The sequence below is a fragment of the Triticum dicoccoides genome, chromosome 6B, assembly GCF_002162155.2.
Source record: "Triticum dicoccoides isolate Atlit2015 ecotype Zavitan chromosome 6B, WEW_v2.0, whole genome shotgun sequence".
Classification (NCBI taxonomy): Eukaryota; Viridiplantae; Streptophyta; class Magnoliopsida; order Poales; family Poaceae; genus Triticum; species Triticum dicoccoides.
The window spans coordinates 113,781,061-113,798,731 of record NC_041391.1 but is presented as its reverse complement, the minus strand read 5'-3'; the positions used below and the strand labels follow the sequence as shown (position 1 = coordinate 113,798,731).

General features: G+C 43.7%; 1 protein-coding gene across 1 annotated transcript; it reads left to right on the top strand.

Annotated features, from left to right (window-relative positions):
* The first annotated feature begins 1,586 nt into the window (after positions 1-1,586).
* LOC119325587 lies at positions 1,587-7,117 on the top strand. The gene is made up of 9 exons (XM_037599320.1): positions 1,587-1,652; positions 2,470-2,824; positions 2,907-3,804; positions 3,886-5,013; positions 5,076-5,171; positions 5,255-5,338; positions 5,437-5,523; positions 5,612-5,974; positions 6,074-7,117. The coding sequence occupies exons 2-9, from the start codon at positions 2,759-2,761 to the stop codon at positions 6,964-6,966; spliced, it is 3,615 nt and encodes a 1,204-aa protein (XP_037455217.1). The 5' UTR covers positions 1,587-1,652; positions 2,470-2,758; the 3' UTR covers positions 6,967-7,117.
* The last annotated feature ends 10,554 nt before the right edge of the window (positions 7,118-17,671 follow it).

Sequence of the window (17,671 nt, the reverse complement as noted above, 5' to 3'; positions counted from 1 at the left end):
GCTATATTGCTTTCTCTTGTGACTCCACACCATGAAATGTTTACGGCGACGATTGAAGCGTCAGGTAGAGCCACGAAACATCATAACCTTCCCTTTTTCCTTTTACTGATCAAACCATAAACATCCGTGGCGACGACTTGATCGCCATGTAGAGCCACGGGATGCCATCAAACTGTTTTTCTGTAGATCGGGTGATAGAACGTCCGCGGCGACGATTAGATCGCCATGTAGAGCCGCGGATGCCGCCGAATTCTTTCTATAGATCAAACAAGGAAACACCCGCGACGACGATTAGATCGCCATGTAGAGCCGCGGGACACCGCCGATTTTTGTTGTAGATCAAACGATGAGATATCCACGGCGACGACTAGATCGTCATGTAGAGCCGCGGGACACCGCCGATTTTTGTTGTAGATCAAACGATGAGACATCCACGGCGACGATTAGATCGCCATGTAGAGCCGCGAGATGCCACAAAAAGAAGTGAACAAAGAGAAGAAAAATAAATAAAAGAGATAAATGATCATATGCAACCTTCATATGATTTACTCACCATATGGCTGTGCCATCGACGTCGGCCACGGAGGGAAACGCCAGACGAGAAATGAAGATGTGTGTATGTGTGAGTGCTGGGATGAAGATGATACGAAGTGTGTGTGTGTGTGTTGAATGGTGGTCAGATGAGCGTGTAAATGGTGCGCGCGTTGTGAGTGAGCTGAACCTCCTTCGCAGTCACTCGAGCAGTCTTTTTATAGCCTCGTCTCCACCGGCTAGCTATGCGAGTAGATAAGAAGATAAGCACGAGAGATTAGCGTCGTCGCCGCTGCCGTTAGTAACAATTAAACAAATCTTATCTCTACTCTCTCGGCGTTGTTGAACTAGAAAGCAACAAACTTCTTGGCCAGTACTTATCTCTTCGTGGATTTAGTCAGGCCCAACGGATTGATTTTCTCTATCACTAGCGACCACGGACCTTGGTTTTGTACCGATATCAACACGTCCAACTGGCGGTAGGCCTGTATAAGATTTTACTACTTCAACACACTAAACGTTTGCCTGGATAGTTTGTTGACCAGTTGAACCGTGCATGCTCACACGATTTATTCCATTAGCAAACTGGTTGATCGGCCACTACTAAATCCATTTGATCAACCAAATGCATGCGTTAACGTGACTAGGCCTGAAAATTCATAACCATAATATATTTTCCCCTTTTTTTAAGATCACCAAATATATATTTACGAGAGAAATTTGATTATACCAGATAATCAAATATGTATGTGCATCACATGGTAAAAAATGGGGTCAAACAAATGCCCCTCGCCAAGTTGAGTTTCAAATGCGAAGTAATTTGGACTCAACTTGGCGAAACAGAATTGCCGTATCTCATCCGGAAAACTCAATCTCAACTGTCCAAGATAACTCAGACACCCAAACCATCGTGCAGACTCAAAACCTCCTTCAGATCCGCAACAACTTAGCCAACCTGCAGATCCTCTACCAACAACCATCGTTATCTTAAACTGACTGTACTATAAATACCCATGAACTCCTCGGCTCAGCCCTTAAAACTTTTCTCCCAAGTTCCTGGTGTACGCAGCCGCACCCCAATCCACGCAGCAGAACAAGGCTTCCTCCATCGTAACTCTCAGGTAAAGCTGAATATCTTGTTTTTGCAATTGCTTTCTCTCTCCTTTGAATAGATTATATATGGGTGCTAGCATTGTCAGCTAGCAATCTTCTGTAAAACGATCTATACTAGATTTCAGCCAAACTGCAGTTGAAAGCGGAAAAAAAGTAGAGTTGACAATGCAAACTTCTTGATTGGTTAAAGGCCACGGTTGCTCACTAGGCGGCTTTGCATAGAGCGATCAAGCTAAAACAGATCTTGCGCCAAGTACAGCCACAGCTGTAATTCGCCCGAGGACAGGGGCGTCGTCTGCCGTACTTTGTATGTAGTAGTCTTCGTTAGGCTGAGTCGAAGGGACAGTTGACAAGAGATAGCAACCTGAAGCACAACGATTTCATCTGCTGCACTTGCATCACGGATTTCCACCAGATTGTTCTGAAACCAAAGGAAGTTGCCGGAACTAGTGCATGTATTCGCATCATCATAGTTTGCCACTGGATGTCGTCCTGCTTATTGGTTGCATAATCTTCGTCAGGTTCAGTTTCACTCAGTTGAATATCTTTGAGAAACATTGCGCTGTGTCATGACAGATTCACACCTTGATAAAGTGTCCCAGTAGATGGCAAAGGTGGCATATTGTCGCTTCAGAAACTTATCGAGTACGATGCCTAAATATTGAAATTGAATTATATGACTGCCCCTTTTTTTTTATCCGTTTGACAGTACCACCATCTACCCACATCTCTGTTGTAACCATTTTTTTTTACTCTTATGCAGTTAAGAAATCTTCCTTGTTCTTGTTGAATGCATAATAATTTCTTTCGGCGCCATGGGAGCAGGCCCTTTGCAGATCGGGAAGGGCCTAGGGAAGAATACGACGGGCAAAGGAACAGAGACGACCACCACAGTTTCGGTCATGGGAGGGGTGGTTATAATCCTCTGTTTTACCGCCACAATTTCAGTCATGGAAGGAGAGGCTATAATCATCGGCACTACCGCCACAATTTCAGTCGTGGTAGGGTAAACCACGATTCTTTGCCTTACCGTCACACAGTTACTCGGGATTTTAGAACAGAACATTCTTCTGATTACGATCGTCAGCACAAGTCTGAACTTGACATCTCTGATATGAGTGATAAACGCACGAAAAGCACTACAGAGGGTAGATCCTTGGCTCAAAGAGAAAAACAGAAGGTAAATGCAAACCTACTTCTCCACCAGCCCGTATATTTTATATGCTATTCCCTTTCTTACTTAACCTCCCTTTTTTTTAAAGGCTCGTCAAGGCCGTGCTTCCTCTCAAACTGAAACTAGCCACATCAGTGATGGTGGCACAGATATCGACAAAAGCGCAGGCGACGATGGTGAGGGCGTCATTTGGGAAGAATCGCATGAGGTTTATAATGATGACGCACTGAAACTACTTGATGTTGACAAAGATATTGAGGATGATGATATTGAGCCTTACATTACTGAAGCCGCTAACTTATTGGGCTTTGAGCGCACACATAGGTTGAAGATCCAAGCCGTGCCCCTTGACAAATGCAAAGTCCCCACACCTCCTCAACAGTTAACGAACAAAGTCCTCCGTTTTGAAGGATTTCAGTATAAAAATGAACTTGTTACAGCAGATCAGGACACAACTTTTGTTGTTTTAGAGCCAATTTCAAAAGAGGCGCCATCAATCATTATTAACACCCTGGCACAGGAGTTCATACGCAATCCTGCGAAGCAGTGGCATAACGATTCTTCCCTTCAACTTTGTACTGCAATCCCCTATAACCATAAACTGTTGCTTTGGGCTCGGATGATGCTCATATCAGAGGAAGACAAGGAAATGTTGCTCAAGGCTGATATCTTCCGTGGTGTATTGGCATCTCTTTATCATGTTCCGATCAATCCTTCACTACTTGCTGCCTTTCTTACATTTTGGAACACTGACGGACATACCTTGATTACTTCTCAAGGGGAGATGGGCTATCCCCTTATAGCTATGTATGATGCTATGGGCATTCCAATTTCTGGGCACCTTTATGAGGAATATTTCCCATTGCCGTCTGAAGTTTCAGAGATTGTAAAAGTCCTTCACTCAGCCTATGCTGATATCTGGGTGTTGCATCAGAATGGAAGCTCTTGTAAAGTCACTCTTCAAAATTGGTTGGATTATTTTATAGGTGTGAAAATAATATATATATTTTTACATATACTTCTATTCGACCATAGTGTCTTAACCTGGACGGCATATATCATTGTAGGAGAAGATCTCGGAGCTGTTGGCAAAACTGAAGCAAGGGTGCCAAGTCATTTCTATGCTGATCCTGAAGATCCCTTGCTCTCTCATCTAGAGTTTCGCACGTTGTCTTTGCAGAAACGCTGGTCGGCTAGATTTGGCAACCATGTAATTTTTTACAAGCAGACATATGAACGAGAAATATACCGTGCCGCCTTCATCGCAGCTTGGCTATGCACATACTGTGTTCCTATCAATATGGGGTCCTTTATTCGGCCGGAGGTCTTCTGTGCTGCAGCTAGACTTGCTCAAGGGATCCGTCTTGCGATTGGTACGGCAAGCATGGCCTATCTTTACCAAAGTCTTGATAATGTTTGTCAAGAGATTATAGCCGGATCAAAGTCAGCAAGTGAGTGCCAACTGCCATTACCTGCACATTTTATTATGGGCTGGTTCTCTTATTGGAAAATGACACCTTCACAACCAGCGGTGAATCCAAAAATTACTCACCTCCCGCCGTTCGTGACGGACGCATGGAGGATCACATCTACAGCAATTGATCTGTTCAAAGCCCATCAGTCGTTCCTTGACTCAGCTGCAGATAGCAAATCTCTGCTTTCCTTATCTTTCTTGGGGAAATCTCGCATACGTTTCCCTCAGTCAGAGTCTGAATTTTTGATAAGTGATGCACGAGAAGCCACAGATGGTGGACGCCGCACTATCCGTATTACAACTATCGACATGCTAATCAGTTGTGGTGTGGGTGCTGTTACACATACTCAATGTCAACTCCATCACAACTTGGTATATTCCCCTCATCGTTTTGCTCGGATGCATGGGTGTGATCAAGATGTCCCTGACTTCCTGATGGAAGGACCCAATGGAGAATATCTTCTGCAGTTTTCTAGTTATTTGAAGGGCACCCGTGAGGAAACAATTGAGCACCTTCAGCAACGACACCTGGCTTACTACTTTCCAACCGGTCATCAGCTTCATTTACAGCCCTTGTCACGGCGAACCAAGCGCTCTATTGAGTATGTGACGTGGTGTACATCAGCACTTGGTTTCCTCACTAAAGCTGATATGATCTGTTCAGGTCAAAAACCATCATCTGCTCTCCAGAAAGGGGAGATTGAAATACCTTCTAACACAGGTACATATTCCTCTTGTAGCATTTTCTTTAAGTCTAGCTAACAAAAAAATATTTGGCTGTAGCAATTTCACGTACATTGAAGATCCAGAAGAAAAATTCAACAAAGATGAATCTTGCCTCCACTAGTGACGAAGGAAATAAGGCAGCCCCTAATTCAGGTAACTGCAGAATTTCATTGTTCATACTAATGTCATGCTGCTGTTCTCTTGTCTTTTCAGGTGATAACATTTTTTTAATACAGGTGTGCCTACCATCGGCGGCGTCACCAAACAGAAGAGGACTCGAGCTAGTTGCCGTAACAAGAAAAATAAAATGGCCCCTGAATGTAAAAGATATTCCTCTTCACTGAAAACTAACTGTTCTTTATTGAAACATTGCAAGTCGAGCAGTGTACTGATCATAAAAATTGTATCCCCTTTGTAGCTTCACTCGAGCCTGCCACTGTCCATTCATCGATAGAAAATCCTCAGGTTTCAGATATCAAGACAAATATGACTTCGCCCGGATTAGGTAATGACAATTGTTTCTTAGCATTAAATGACTGTCTTTTGTATGTTCTAAACTTGCTCCTGTTACAACCATGTATATCTATGAACAGAACAAATAGCTGCCAAACAGTCTGACACACTGCCTACTGGAAAGAGAAACAAATCCAAAGCGATGGCTGCTCGATTCCTCAGAATTTCCCATGCTCTCATAACTGATCACGGCATAAAGAAGGATGTGGTTACTACTGACTCTCGTGATCCTATATCCGCTGACAGCGGAATGTCACCACCCCAAGAGACCAACATTCTTCAGACAGTTGGAGAAAAACGTTCCTCCCCTCACCGTGTAGCTGAAGCAGAGAAATGTAGCTTGGAGAACCTCAACATTCAAGACAAACATCTGGATGTGACACTTGAACATGCAGACCAACAGCATGATAGCCCCCTGAAGAAACCGCGTTTGGATCGTCCAGGTAACTAGACCAAAGTTTGTTGTTTTGGTAGTACTGACATATAATGTAAGCACGCAAAATCTGCCCCGCTCACTGAACTTTTCTCATTTCTCATTCCAGGTGGAGAACATGACTTGGAGATGGCTTTGTCCAAAGCCGCAACACTGAAGTCCAGTATGGACCAGACCATAAAACGCTATTTGGAGAATGTTGGTGATGAATTCATCAGCCTTAAACGCAATTCCGAGCCGAAGAAGTTCAACAAATATAAGGGACGTAGCAGGATTGTGGTGCCCCAGTATGCTGACCCTAGTCTGAGAGATATGATGGTCTATGTTCAGTCTGACCTTAAGAAGATTCAGAAGTGGATCGCTGCACCGATATTGGACAAAGTTGCTTTGAGTACACGGATTGCAACAATCTTGAACCGGTGGAGAACCATGTTACAAACCAAAATCCCGCAGGAGGTACAGGAACTCATGAATGAGTTAGAGTGCTTAAAGATGAATCTTGATAGCAAGTCAGATCATGCTGTTCCCTTTAGTATTTCCAATCTGCGAGCAGATGAAGAGCATATCAAAGAGCAGTTAAAAATGGGTAAGAAGTCTCGTGAGTCCATCATGGTGGGATACGACTCTCTTAAGGATTACGGCAACGTATGGGGCAGCCTCGAGGATGAAGTGAAGAAAAGGAAAGAGGAATATCTCGAAAAGATCAAGGATCTGAACAATGCCATAGGAATCGCCAGATCCAAGCTCTCCCTAGAAAAGGAGTATGAAACTAGGCTCATTCAGCTTCACGGCCAGTATGACGAAATAATGAGCGAAGCACACACTTCCGTCTCTCGTTTGGAAGAAACCCTGGCACAAGGAAGTTCCTGCTTGGAGAGCATTCATAAGGCTATTGGGGAAACTGGGAGCCAAGGTGACTCTGAACTTCCTTCTGGTCTGCGTGAGCAACTCAAGTTCATGGAATCCTGCGCAGTGGAAGGTGTCGAACAGGATGACGAGTAAAACCATATTCAGCGTGTTCCTTTTACTTCAAAATCATTCATGCTTTTTTTTTCTTTTTTTTTAAGAAAGCTCGCGTCGTAGTTTGCTTTTGCCAGCTGCTGGATTTATCACTGTAATCCGCCTTATTATTTATCAATAAAGGAACACATTCCTCTCTGCTATCGCTGTTATACTTGTACATTTTTTTACTATATGCTTTATATGACTGAATTCCCTTGTGGGACTCCTTATTCTTGAGCATGAAACGGCAAAACCAGGCTAAACTCTTGGTCAACGGAAACATGTCTTTTGAGAAACGCGCAAGAATGGCTTTCTTGTGCTGTATGTCCATCCTAACCTTCTGTACTAGTAATTGTGAAGTATCATATTATCGACTTTATTCAACAAAATTATTGCTTGATTGCCATCATGTAAATAGAAATAATATTGGGTGAGAACACAGCGAAATTCCCTGCCGTGCTGCAATGTCGATCGTGGCTCATAGCGTAAAACCATACTATAAGCTGACAGTATACATATTATTCAGGCTGAATCAGTAGCAGGTGAGGCCATAGCGAAAATCCATGCTGCGACCACGCCATGAAAAATCAAAATATCCAATTGAGACCACGATGGTGCCAGCCAAAAGGATGATTGTATTTAATGACTGTCATGGTATGTATAATCCGGATTCTGGCGAAGTACCATGCCATTATCGTGAACTTCTCTGCGACCATGCTACTGCTTTGGTGCCAACCAGAGAATTCCATGCCTAATCATTAAAAGCAAAATAATCTTGAGTTGGGGCGAAAGAACCTGCCCTAATTCAAGGGAAATTATCAATTCTACTGTGACTATTACATGCTCATAGTGCCAGCCAGTGGAATCGAATAGTTGCTGGGTTACGGCGAACACCATGCCACTCCCAATTTTTTTTAAAAAAAGTCATCATAGCGAAGAAGGTTTAGAACCAAATAAAGTATGATTACCTCAAATCACAATTTAAAATACATACATGTCTTGCACCACTAAATGCCATAAGACTGAATAAAAAGAGATAAAAGGCAGGAAAAAAAAAACACAGTGATGGCAAACAGAGTTATACGAACACCTTGTTTTTTGTTTGTTTGTTGGTTGGTTTGTGGGCTCCACCTTCAATTGTTAGACTATGAGGTGACCCACGAGTAAAGTTGCAAGGGATTCATATGCCTTTCATATGCCCAAGTGATCATCGGCCCGGACCTCGTGGTCGACGTATAGAAGTGTGGATTCAGACTTCTCATGGCTGTCATTGCTTTGTATAACTCCTATTGTTATTTATCACCCTTCATGAATGCTCTCCTCAGATGCAGTTCTCATGAACATGTCTCTTGGACTTTAAACTCCACACCCAAAATTGTTGCTCTGCCTGACCTCACTCAGGCGATCAAATCCACACGCAACTAAAACTCATGTGCCACAGTCTGAACATTGGGAAGGGGAGTCCTTTATTTTATTTTAGGGCGAACTGTGGCCCTTTTTGTTTTATTTAAAAAAAATTAGATGAAAAAATTAATCCATGATCAGCAATGAGGATGCTGTATGGACACCAAGAGAAAAAACTTTCTTTTTATTACATTCTCCTGAACTTGCCCTTGGGCTGCTAGGCAAAATACTTCTTGAGGAACTTGCCATTGATAGGAGGCATTGGACGCACACCCTCTTGATCAATGAGTTGATAAGCGCCACCATCATAAACCTGTTCAATAACATATGGCCCCTCCCATTTGGGCTCAAATTTTCCTTTACCTTTTCCTATGAGCACAATAGGACGCCGAAGAACCAGCACCAGTTCTCCTTTTCTAAAAACTCGCGGCTTGACGAGTTTATCGTAGGCTCGTACCATATTCTTGCGATAAAGCTCAAGATTTTGAAGTACACGTAGGCGCCCCTCTTCAATAGCGTCTAACTCCTGGTACCGTAATTTGACTTGTTCATCTTCTGTCAGCTCATCACGTATCGCCATACGGAGCGACGGTATTTCAACCTCAAGTGGTAAGACAGCCTCGCTTCCGAAAACAAGAGCATATGGCGTACTCTGTGTTGGTGTGCAAACAGTAACACAGTATGCCCATAAAGCTTCAAAAAGACGATCATGCCAATCTTTTCTATGTTTTGTCACTGTCTTCTTTAATATCTTTCCAAGAGTTTTATTGAATGCCTCAATCAACCCATTGGCTTGTGCATAGTATCCCGTAGTATAATTCCAATGAATTTTGTACTTCTCAATAAACTTGTACATCTTATGTGATTTGAAGGCCTGGCCGTTATCAGAAGTAATACGATGAGGAACTCCAAAACGATAAATGATATTTCGCTCGATAAAATTGATGACATTACTAGTTTTCACCTCACGTAATGGTACTGCTTCGGCCCACCTTGAGAAGTAATCTGTGGCTGCCAAGATGAAACGATGACCTTCAGCAGATGGCGGATCAAAGGGACCAATTACATCGATGCCCCAAGCATCGAATGGCCAAGAAGGGACGGTCGGGTGTAGTGGAACAGGTGGCCGGTGCTTGAAGTCTCCATGTATTTGACACATGTGACATGCTTTGGCAGCATCTAAGCAGTCAGTCATGATCTTTGGCCAATAGTACCCAGCTAGCCTGATGCTATGGTACATCTTAGCTCCGCTCTGATGTCCACCACATACTCCAGAGTGCACTTCCTTCAATATACTATTTGCCTCATCCCGCGACACGCAGCGGAGAAGAACCCCGTCAAAAGATCTTCTAAACAGAATACCGGCTTTCAACAAATAGGAGGGAGCTCGACGCAATAGTTGTCGCCTTGCCACTGGATCATTAGGATGGATGCCATGATTGAAGTAATCAAAAAAAGATTTACGCCAATCATCTTCTTCAACATTAGCAACAACGACAACATTTACTTAATGTTCCTCTTGTACAAGTTCAAGAACAGCAGGAAGGAGCCATCGCTCCTCTACTCTGACATGAGCGGACTCATTATTAGGAAAAATTAGTGCAGCTGCGAGTTTTGCCAATGCATCCGCCGATGCATTTTCACCTCGTGGAATGTGATCAACCTGGATAAATTCAAATTTTTTTATTAGTCCCTGGGCAGCAAGACAGTAAGGTACCAACTCTTGCTTGCGTACTTCATAAATACCATTAATCTGCCTAACAATTAACTGCGAGTCACCATAAACGTGGAGAGTCTGAATATTCATTGAGAGTGCTAAAAGCAAACCAAATATAAGCGCTTCATACTCTGCTTCATTATTCGAACATTCCTCTTTGAGAAGGGCAAATGAATGGTAGAATGTCTCACCCATAGGGCCTTTAAACACCACGCCTGCTCCTGCTCTCCTTCTAGGTGCTCCGTCAAGATCTTTCTCTGTGCGGGCAGCCCCATCAAAATACAACTCCCATGTACTTGAGGTGACGTTGAATATTTCCTCGTCGGGAAGATCAGTCACCAATGGTGAATCATCAGGCACAGGATGTGCTGCAAGGAAATCTGCCAGCACTTGACCCTTGACCGCTTTTTGTGGTACGTAAGTGATGTTGAACTCCATCATTAGAACTGCCCATTTGCCAAGTCTTCCTAAAAGTGCAGGTTGACTGAGAACATACTTCACAGGATCAGCTCTAGCAACCAGTTGAATTTCATGAGCTAGCGTGTAATGTCTTACTTTCTTCAAGGCAAAAATTAAAGCAAGGCATAATTTCTCAATACCTGTGTAATTTTGCTCTGCTACCACCATGGTACGACTGAGGTAGTAGCATGCTGCCTCCTTCCCTTCATCATTGTGTTGTGCGAGGAGGGCACCTACAGAAGAATCTTGAGCGTTTAATGCTTTCAAAGGCATTTTGACACTGCTCGTCCCAGTTGAATGGTGCACCCTTCTTCATGAGTTTGGAGAATGGCTGGATTCGCCCAGAGAGATTCGATATGAAACGCCGAATATATGCCAGCTTTCCCTGACTGAACAGCGAAAGCACATTTGAGAGGGTTCATCTTCAATTGATGCTTCCTCAATCTTTCAAACACGACCTGAAGATCCTCCATGTGTCTTCCTTGTTCTCTACTCTTTACTACCATATCATCAATGTAACACTCAACTAACCGATGTATGAGATCACCAAGCACGTGAGTCATGGCCCTCTGGTAGGTAGAACCAGCATTTTTTAAACCAAACGGCATTACTGTATAATAGAAGTTGCCCCTGGGCGTTCTAAAAGCCGTGTCGATGGCATCATGTTCATCCATCTTAATCTGATTATATCCAGAAAATCCATCCATGAATGAAAGAGCACCATATCCTGTAGTTGAATCAATCACTATCTCCGTCATTGGGATGGGGAAGTCATCCTTAGGGCAAGCCCGATTGAGATCACGAAAATCGACACAGATTCGTATTTGCCCATTCTTCTTCTCTACTGGCACAATATTGGCCAGCCATCGAGGATATCGTACTTCTTTTATGAAACCCGCGGCAATCAGTTTATCCACTTCATCTACTATTTGATCCTGCAACTCAGGACGAAAGCGCCTTGGTAATTGCTTTACTGGACGAAATTGTGGATCGATTGCTAATTTGTGTGTAGCAACTTGAGGGTCAAGTCCAGGCATTTCCTTATATGACCAAGCAAAACAATCCCGATATTCCATCAGAAATGCCCTGTACATTTCTCGCTCTTCATAGGTAAGGGATGCACTGACATATGTAGGTCTGGGGTCTTCCTCGGTACCTAAATTGATTTCAACTAACTCATCAATAGTAAGCTGAATATCATCTTCGAGTTGCTGGGGAGTAGGAGCAGCATCGAGAACCTCTCCATGAGCCACCGGCATGGCCTCATGCATCTTGGAGAGGAGATATTGTTTATTTCTCAAACCTTCACAAGCATTTGCCGCGGCTTCAAAGGAACGTGGTTGATACGGACATGAATATATTGGCATAAGCTCGTCGTCATCTGAAGATGCTTCATCTAAACCAAGATAATCTTCATTTCTAACTGAAGAGGTAACGCAACTATTAACTCGTTGTACCATACATAAATCTTCATCGTCATCTGAAGAAGCGGCCTCATTATAACCAAGACCATACTTTGGTTGAACTGTACTTCTCTTCCTAATTAAATTCTCCGCTTGTTCCCACCATTCTTCACAAACAACTGGTGGTGGTGGTAGCCTGCTATTTGGTTGTACCAAAATTCATGCCTTTTTTAATAATGGAATCATCCTGTCCTCAACTTTCATAGTCATGAGTGCTTCTTCAATGGCAAGAACCCGATCAGACTGCTTATATATGTCATCACATGGTCGCTTTTCTGGGACCTTATAAAAAATAGTAGGCAAGGTGTTCTCACTTTCTTTTTGAACAGACAAAACATCCAATGGTGTGGTAACTGAAACATATAGTGAGGGGGGTTGCATAAGCAAATCTGGAACCCTCAACGTTGTGCCTGAAGGTTCCTCATCCAATTTCTTTGTGAGAACCACAGGAATAGCAGTCGTTGGAGCATGTGCCTTTAACAAAATAGGAGCAGTGACTGATAAAGCACGCCCTCTTGTGACCCCTACCTCCATTGATGAGCTAGTAGATGAAGCAGTGTCTGTTGTTAACAAGATTGGCGTAGTCGCAGACAAAACCCGTCCTGTAGGCCTAGATGATGAACCTTCTGCTCTCATATTTGCATTACCACATTGCTGATCTCGTGACTTCGTTATCAAAGCAGTCTCTCTTGAGTGGGCTGAGCAAGGTGTGATTAGAAATTTCATTTCCGTGGGGGATGGTGTAGCATCTGGCGTGACTAACACATCAGCATTAGGTGTTGTTCGTCCCTGCTGTTTCCCTGACTTGATACTCGGGACATAATATTTAGCATCGGCATGGTGAACTTATTGAATTGTATAGGGAGCAGTATTCCCAGCGATACATTGTTGTTCTCCATTGCCATCCATGAACTTTAGGCATTGATGCAGTGTTGAAGGGACTACACGATATTTATGTATCCATGGTCGCCCCAAAAGTGCAGAGTATGAAGCATTGGCCTTTATAACGAAGAACTTAACTTTGAAACTGTAAGATGCCATCTGCAACTTAAGAGTGATAACACCTAAGGCGGGCTTGGCATGATTATCATACCCACAAATTACTACCTCGGTGGGGCTTAGATCATCCATTATGTACCCTGCTCGAGTTAAGCTTCGTAAAGGCAGGATGTTCACAGCAGAGCCAGGATCGATCAATATTCTTCGAAGATGTGCAGCTCCAATATTTCCCTCAATATAGAGGGGGCGATTGTGATCACCATTCTCCATTATTTGGTCCTCATCAGAAAAGGTTATCTGATTAGCATAGAGTAGATTGTCAAAGAGTCTGTGCTTGGCCATTGCCGCTTGATAATGTTCAGGCTTTTGCAAAGCTTTAATAAGAGCCTCTCTAAGTTCCGGTAGAAGCACTAATGCATCATAAACGCTTAGTAGTGCTGGAATCCGCTTCAAATGAGCAATGACATTATATTCGACATCATGCTCTTTTGCCTCCTCGTCCCTCGACTTCTCTTGTTGATTGTTCGAGACAGTTGCCTCCCTACTTGTGGATGGTTTATCTTTCTCTGTTCGGTACTGCTTACTTATCATGGGCTCCGGTAGTACCTTTCCTGCCCGCAAGTTCATATGTACCTCCATTTCTTGTTTCTCCAGTGACGTATCAGTTTGCAATGCCTCACATTCTTCCTTTGTGAACACTACTTCAGTCTCTGAGTCATTTGTACTTCCACTAGAGGCAACCATGTTGCATGTAGCATTCTCAGTACTTAATTGTGGTCCATCCGGCAAATCATTTTTTACGTCATGGTGTGACTGGTCCCAGCTTTGCGGGAAAAACTGGGCTAAAGTGGGATGTACACGCCTTGTCCGAGGAAAAGATTCATTCCCTTCAGACCTGGGAATAAATCTTGGCGGCATACGGCGATGACTCGGGCTGGGACTCCCTCTATTTGCTGACGTATATTGTAAGATGGACGGAGAGCTCATGGTTCCCTGATGCACCTTTGTTTGATTACGTCTATGATGAACTCTGCTCCAAGGGTGTGAGCTATCTTCTGAAACTATAGGTGTAAGCCGAAGTCCCTGAAACTGATGTTGAACTTCAGAAAATGGCATCCAATATGCCTCTTCTGAACCATGTTTCTGTAGTACCTCTGCTTTATTAGTGGACACCATGTTTACTTGATGATAATCAGGATTCACGGCTTGCGGATCAAGATTCAACTTCTTCTCATCGATTGCCCTTTGCAACCATTCTTTAAAAGCGACGCAATCTTCTACTACATGACCAACGTATCGATGATACGGGCAATATAACGGATTGTCTGTCATTCCCGCCTGGTCGGGCCGCCGCGGTTCAGGCAAGTTCAAAGCCCCTTGTTGTGATAGCTGATTAAAGAAATTTTTAACAAACTCTCTCCTGAATATATATTGCTTTTTAAGCAATTCTTGAATACTAGGGCGGGTTCTCTGCCCCTGTTCATTCCTTACTCCAAGAGCCTGCATATTTTGGCGAGGTGCTACAGCCATCGTAGATAGCCTGGTAGTATTACTTTCTGCTTGTATTTTAGGCTTATTCCCATTATTAAATGGTTTTGCCGTTGACTGAAACTTCTTCGAGTAATCTGAAGTGCCTGCATTTTTGTATAACTCCATAATATGTGGAGCCTTCTCAAATTCTAATTTGGTGGCAGCAACAGCATTACCAAGTGCACTGAAAGTTTTAGGCTCGCGCCTAGAAACCTCAAACGACCAATGTTGCTGCATTCCGTGCACACACATGTCGACAGCATCTTCTGGGTGCATCTCTCTAGTCAAGCGCACATAACTGTTACGAAATCGGACGATATAGTCATCTATCTTTTCATCTCTTCTTTGTTTAAGCTGTGACAACTCCAAAACGGATGTATCTTTGCTCATGCTAATGAAATGAGATTTAAAAAGATCCTTCATTGTTTGCCAACTGCGTACTGAACCAGCAGGTAAGCGACTATACCAATGAAAGGCCGGACCTGTCAATGATGATGAAAACTGACGAAGTAAAAGTGAGGGCGAATTGGCTGTGTCACCACACGCTGCTTCAAAATAGACGAGGTGTTCCCTTGCATCACCATTACCATCAAACTGCCTGAATTTTGGTGGACGCCATCCAGCAGGAAAAGCTACCTTGTCATGCCACGCCTCATATGGCTTCTCCAACTCACTTTCAAGGGTTCTAGGTGTTTGTTCTTCTGCAATTTGCTTCATTTTTCTGTTGATCAACTCTTCAGTGATGTCATGATAATCTCTTAGTGTCCCTAATGCAGGAGCTGCTGATATAGGATGTGTAGGTGCAATTGGCATATTTAGATGCACCCCTCCTGTGAATTGAGGCTGCTCAACTCCACCTGTTGCACGAGGCGTATGCTGGTGTTGTGCCATAGCTTCCAACTCGGCAATTTGTGGATCCACCACTTGTGGTAGAGGATTAGCAGATCGCGTCCCATTTACAGCAAGTTTTGCAATCATATTAAATAGTTGATCGATCTTTGTATCAATAACATCCATCCTTCTACGTGCTTCCCCGTTTAGAGCACCTGAAGTTCCTTCTTGATGGTGTAAAGATCGAGCCTTCTCTTCTTCAGTCACAACTGGTCCTGGTGGCAAGTCGTGTTGTTTCCCTGCATCATCTTGTGCAATGGCTGCCAGACCTAGCTCGTCCTGATTAGTATGGACATGAACTGACGCAAGATTAATTGCCCGTGCAACATCCTCATTATCCAAAGGCTCTGAGGCGTCAACCTTTGGTAGTGACGAGGATGACTCCGCGTCTGATCTTTCATCACTAGTTTGTTCATCCGTGGGATCAAAATCTGCATTTATAGTTTGTCGAGCCACTTTTCTCAACCGTGTAAGTGCCCCATAGCGTTCTGCAATTTGTTGGACCTGATTCTGATCAGCAGGAAGACGAGAACTAATACTGGCATAAGGTCTGCTATACTCACTTGCGCGTAACAAAATTTTATCTTCCGGAGTTTTATCACCCCTTGATGTCAGCGGAAGACATGATGCTGTTACCATCGCACCACTCCTCTGTTTTATCACAGCATGCTTTCTTACATGTTCTTTTGCACAGGGTGAATTTCTCATGAATGATGGAGTAGGATTAGGCAGGATTTCCTCGTCTGACGAGTAAGAGAACTCATGACGAACAAGTGGCGGCTCCCACTCTGAATCTGAATTTTGCACCGACCGGACTGTCGCCATACGACATGCCACATTATTAATCATGTTGCCAGATCGCCTTCTTCCATTCCCATCATTCCTGAACCTAGTAGTGTTTGATCCGTTATCTCGAGGGATCAACGCATTATTTGATCCTTGTGGAGCTGAATGAGAACCACCTCTTGGCCTTTCTGTACTGAGGTTCCTTTGCTCAACCCTTAGTGGTTTGGGAGCCAGATGCTCTATCAATGCATTATATCTCTCATTTCTTTTCAAATTTGGAGAAATCTGAAGTGTTACACTTTCATTATCCTTATAAATTCGGCCATCAGCCCTCACACGGACCTGCACGTGTCTTAGCACCAAATCTTGCAATTCTTGATACATCGCTTCACGAGTCCTCCTCCTTCTCTCACGTTTACGCTGATTAACTGTCGATGCATAAGGGACCCTTGGGGTTGCATCAAAGGTCGGTGCCCCCGTGAATACCTTGCATGTTTCCAAGCTGCTGCCGTCATGGGGTCATGTTGCCTTGGTAGAGCAAACTGCTGCGGAACCGGTTTGAGGACTCAATGTTTTGCGAAGATGCTTTCACTCGCCACTGAGGCTTGTATCTTCTTGTTTCAGGCAGAGGGTGGCAACGATCTCGACGATTCCCATGTGGCCAGGGAGTGTTTTCACGATAATGAGCGTATGCGGATAATGGTCTGTTCCTAGGTGGAAGATGCTGATGTTCATTTTGAAGTCTGCTTTGCATTGCTCTAATCTGATGTTGCATCTGTTCTAACTGAAGTCGGAGTTCCTCTGCTCTGGGCGCTGGTGTTTCATTGGTTAAAACAGCAAACCTGTTATTGTTCTGCGAAGTAGAGTGATGTCTCTCTGAGGTCTGGAAACAAGGTACCCGTACTTGTTGATCCCGACTGATAGAACTTCGTTGAGAACACAATCTTGGCCATGTTCGCTCCTTAATGATGCGTCTCCAAAATTCATTCATTATGGTTTCTTTGACCAGCTCGCAACTGGCCCCTCGTTCAGGAGAAAGAACAAGAAACTCATCGCTCATATCAGTGTACTGTTGATCCTGACGCCTACTCACATCTGAACTCTCAGATGGTGCATCACGCCCGGCAACGCGAGCCCTTAAATGTGACTGCAACTTCTTCACTTGTTGCCTCTTCCTTCTGTAATTGCGGTGTGCGTTCTTTTTGTTCAGAGTTCGAGCACGTGCAATACTAGAATTCAGGTGTTGCTTGACGTTTTCCAGTTCTTGAAGGAGTTCAGCTTCGGTAGTATGTGTAGTTTTGGTTTTGAACACTGAGAGGCGTTGCTTATAGCCGGCGTTCAGAACGGCTCCTGGGAATTTCAGTAACTTCCTAGCATCCGTCATTAATGCTTGACACTCTCCCCTAGCCCTTGCATCCACGTACTTCTGAACTTTCTTGGCGTCATCTAAGTCTGA

Coding starts and splice junctions, on each gene's coding strand:
- LOC119325587 (XM_037599320.1), top strand. CDS start 2,759: ATGAGTGATAAACGCACGAAAAGCACTACAGAGGGTAGATCCTTGGCT. Junction 2,825..2,906: donor CTCAAAGAGAAAAACAGAAG/GTAAATGCAAAC, acceptor TTTTTTTTAAAG/GCTCGTCAAGGCCGTGCTTC. Junction 3,805..3,885: donor TTGGTTGGATTATTTTATAG/GTGTGAAAATAA, acceptor ATATCATTGTAG/GAGAAGATCTCGGAGCTGTT.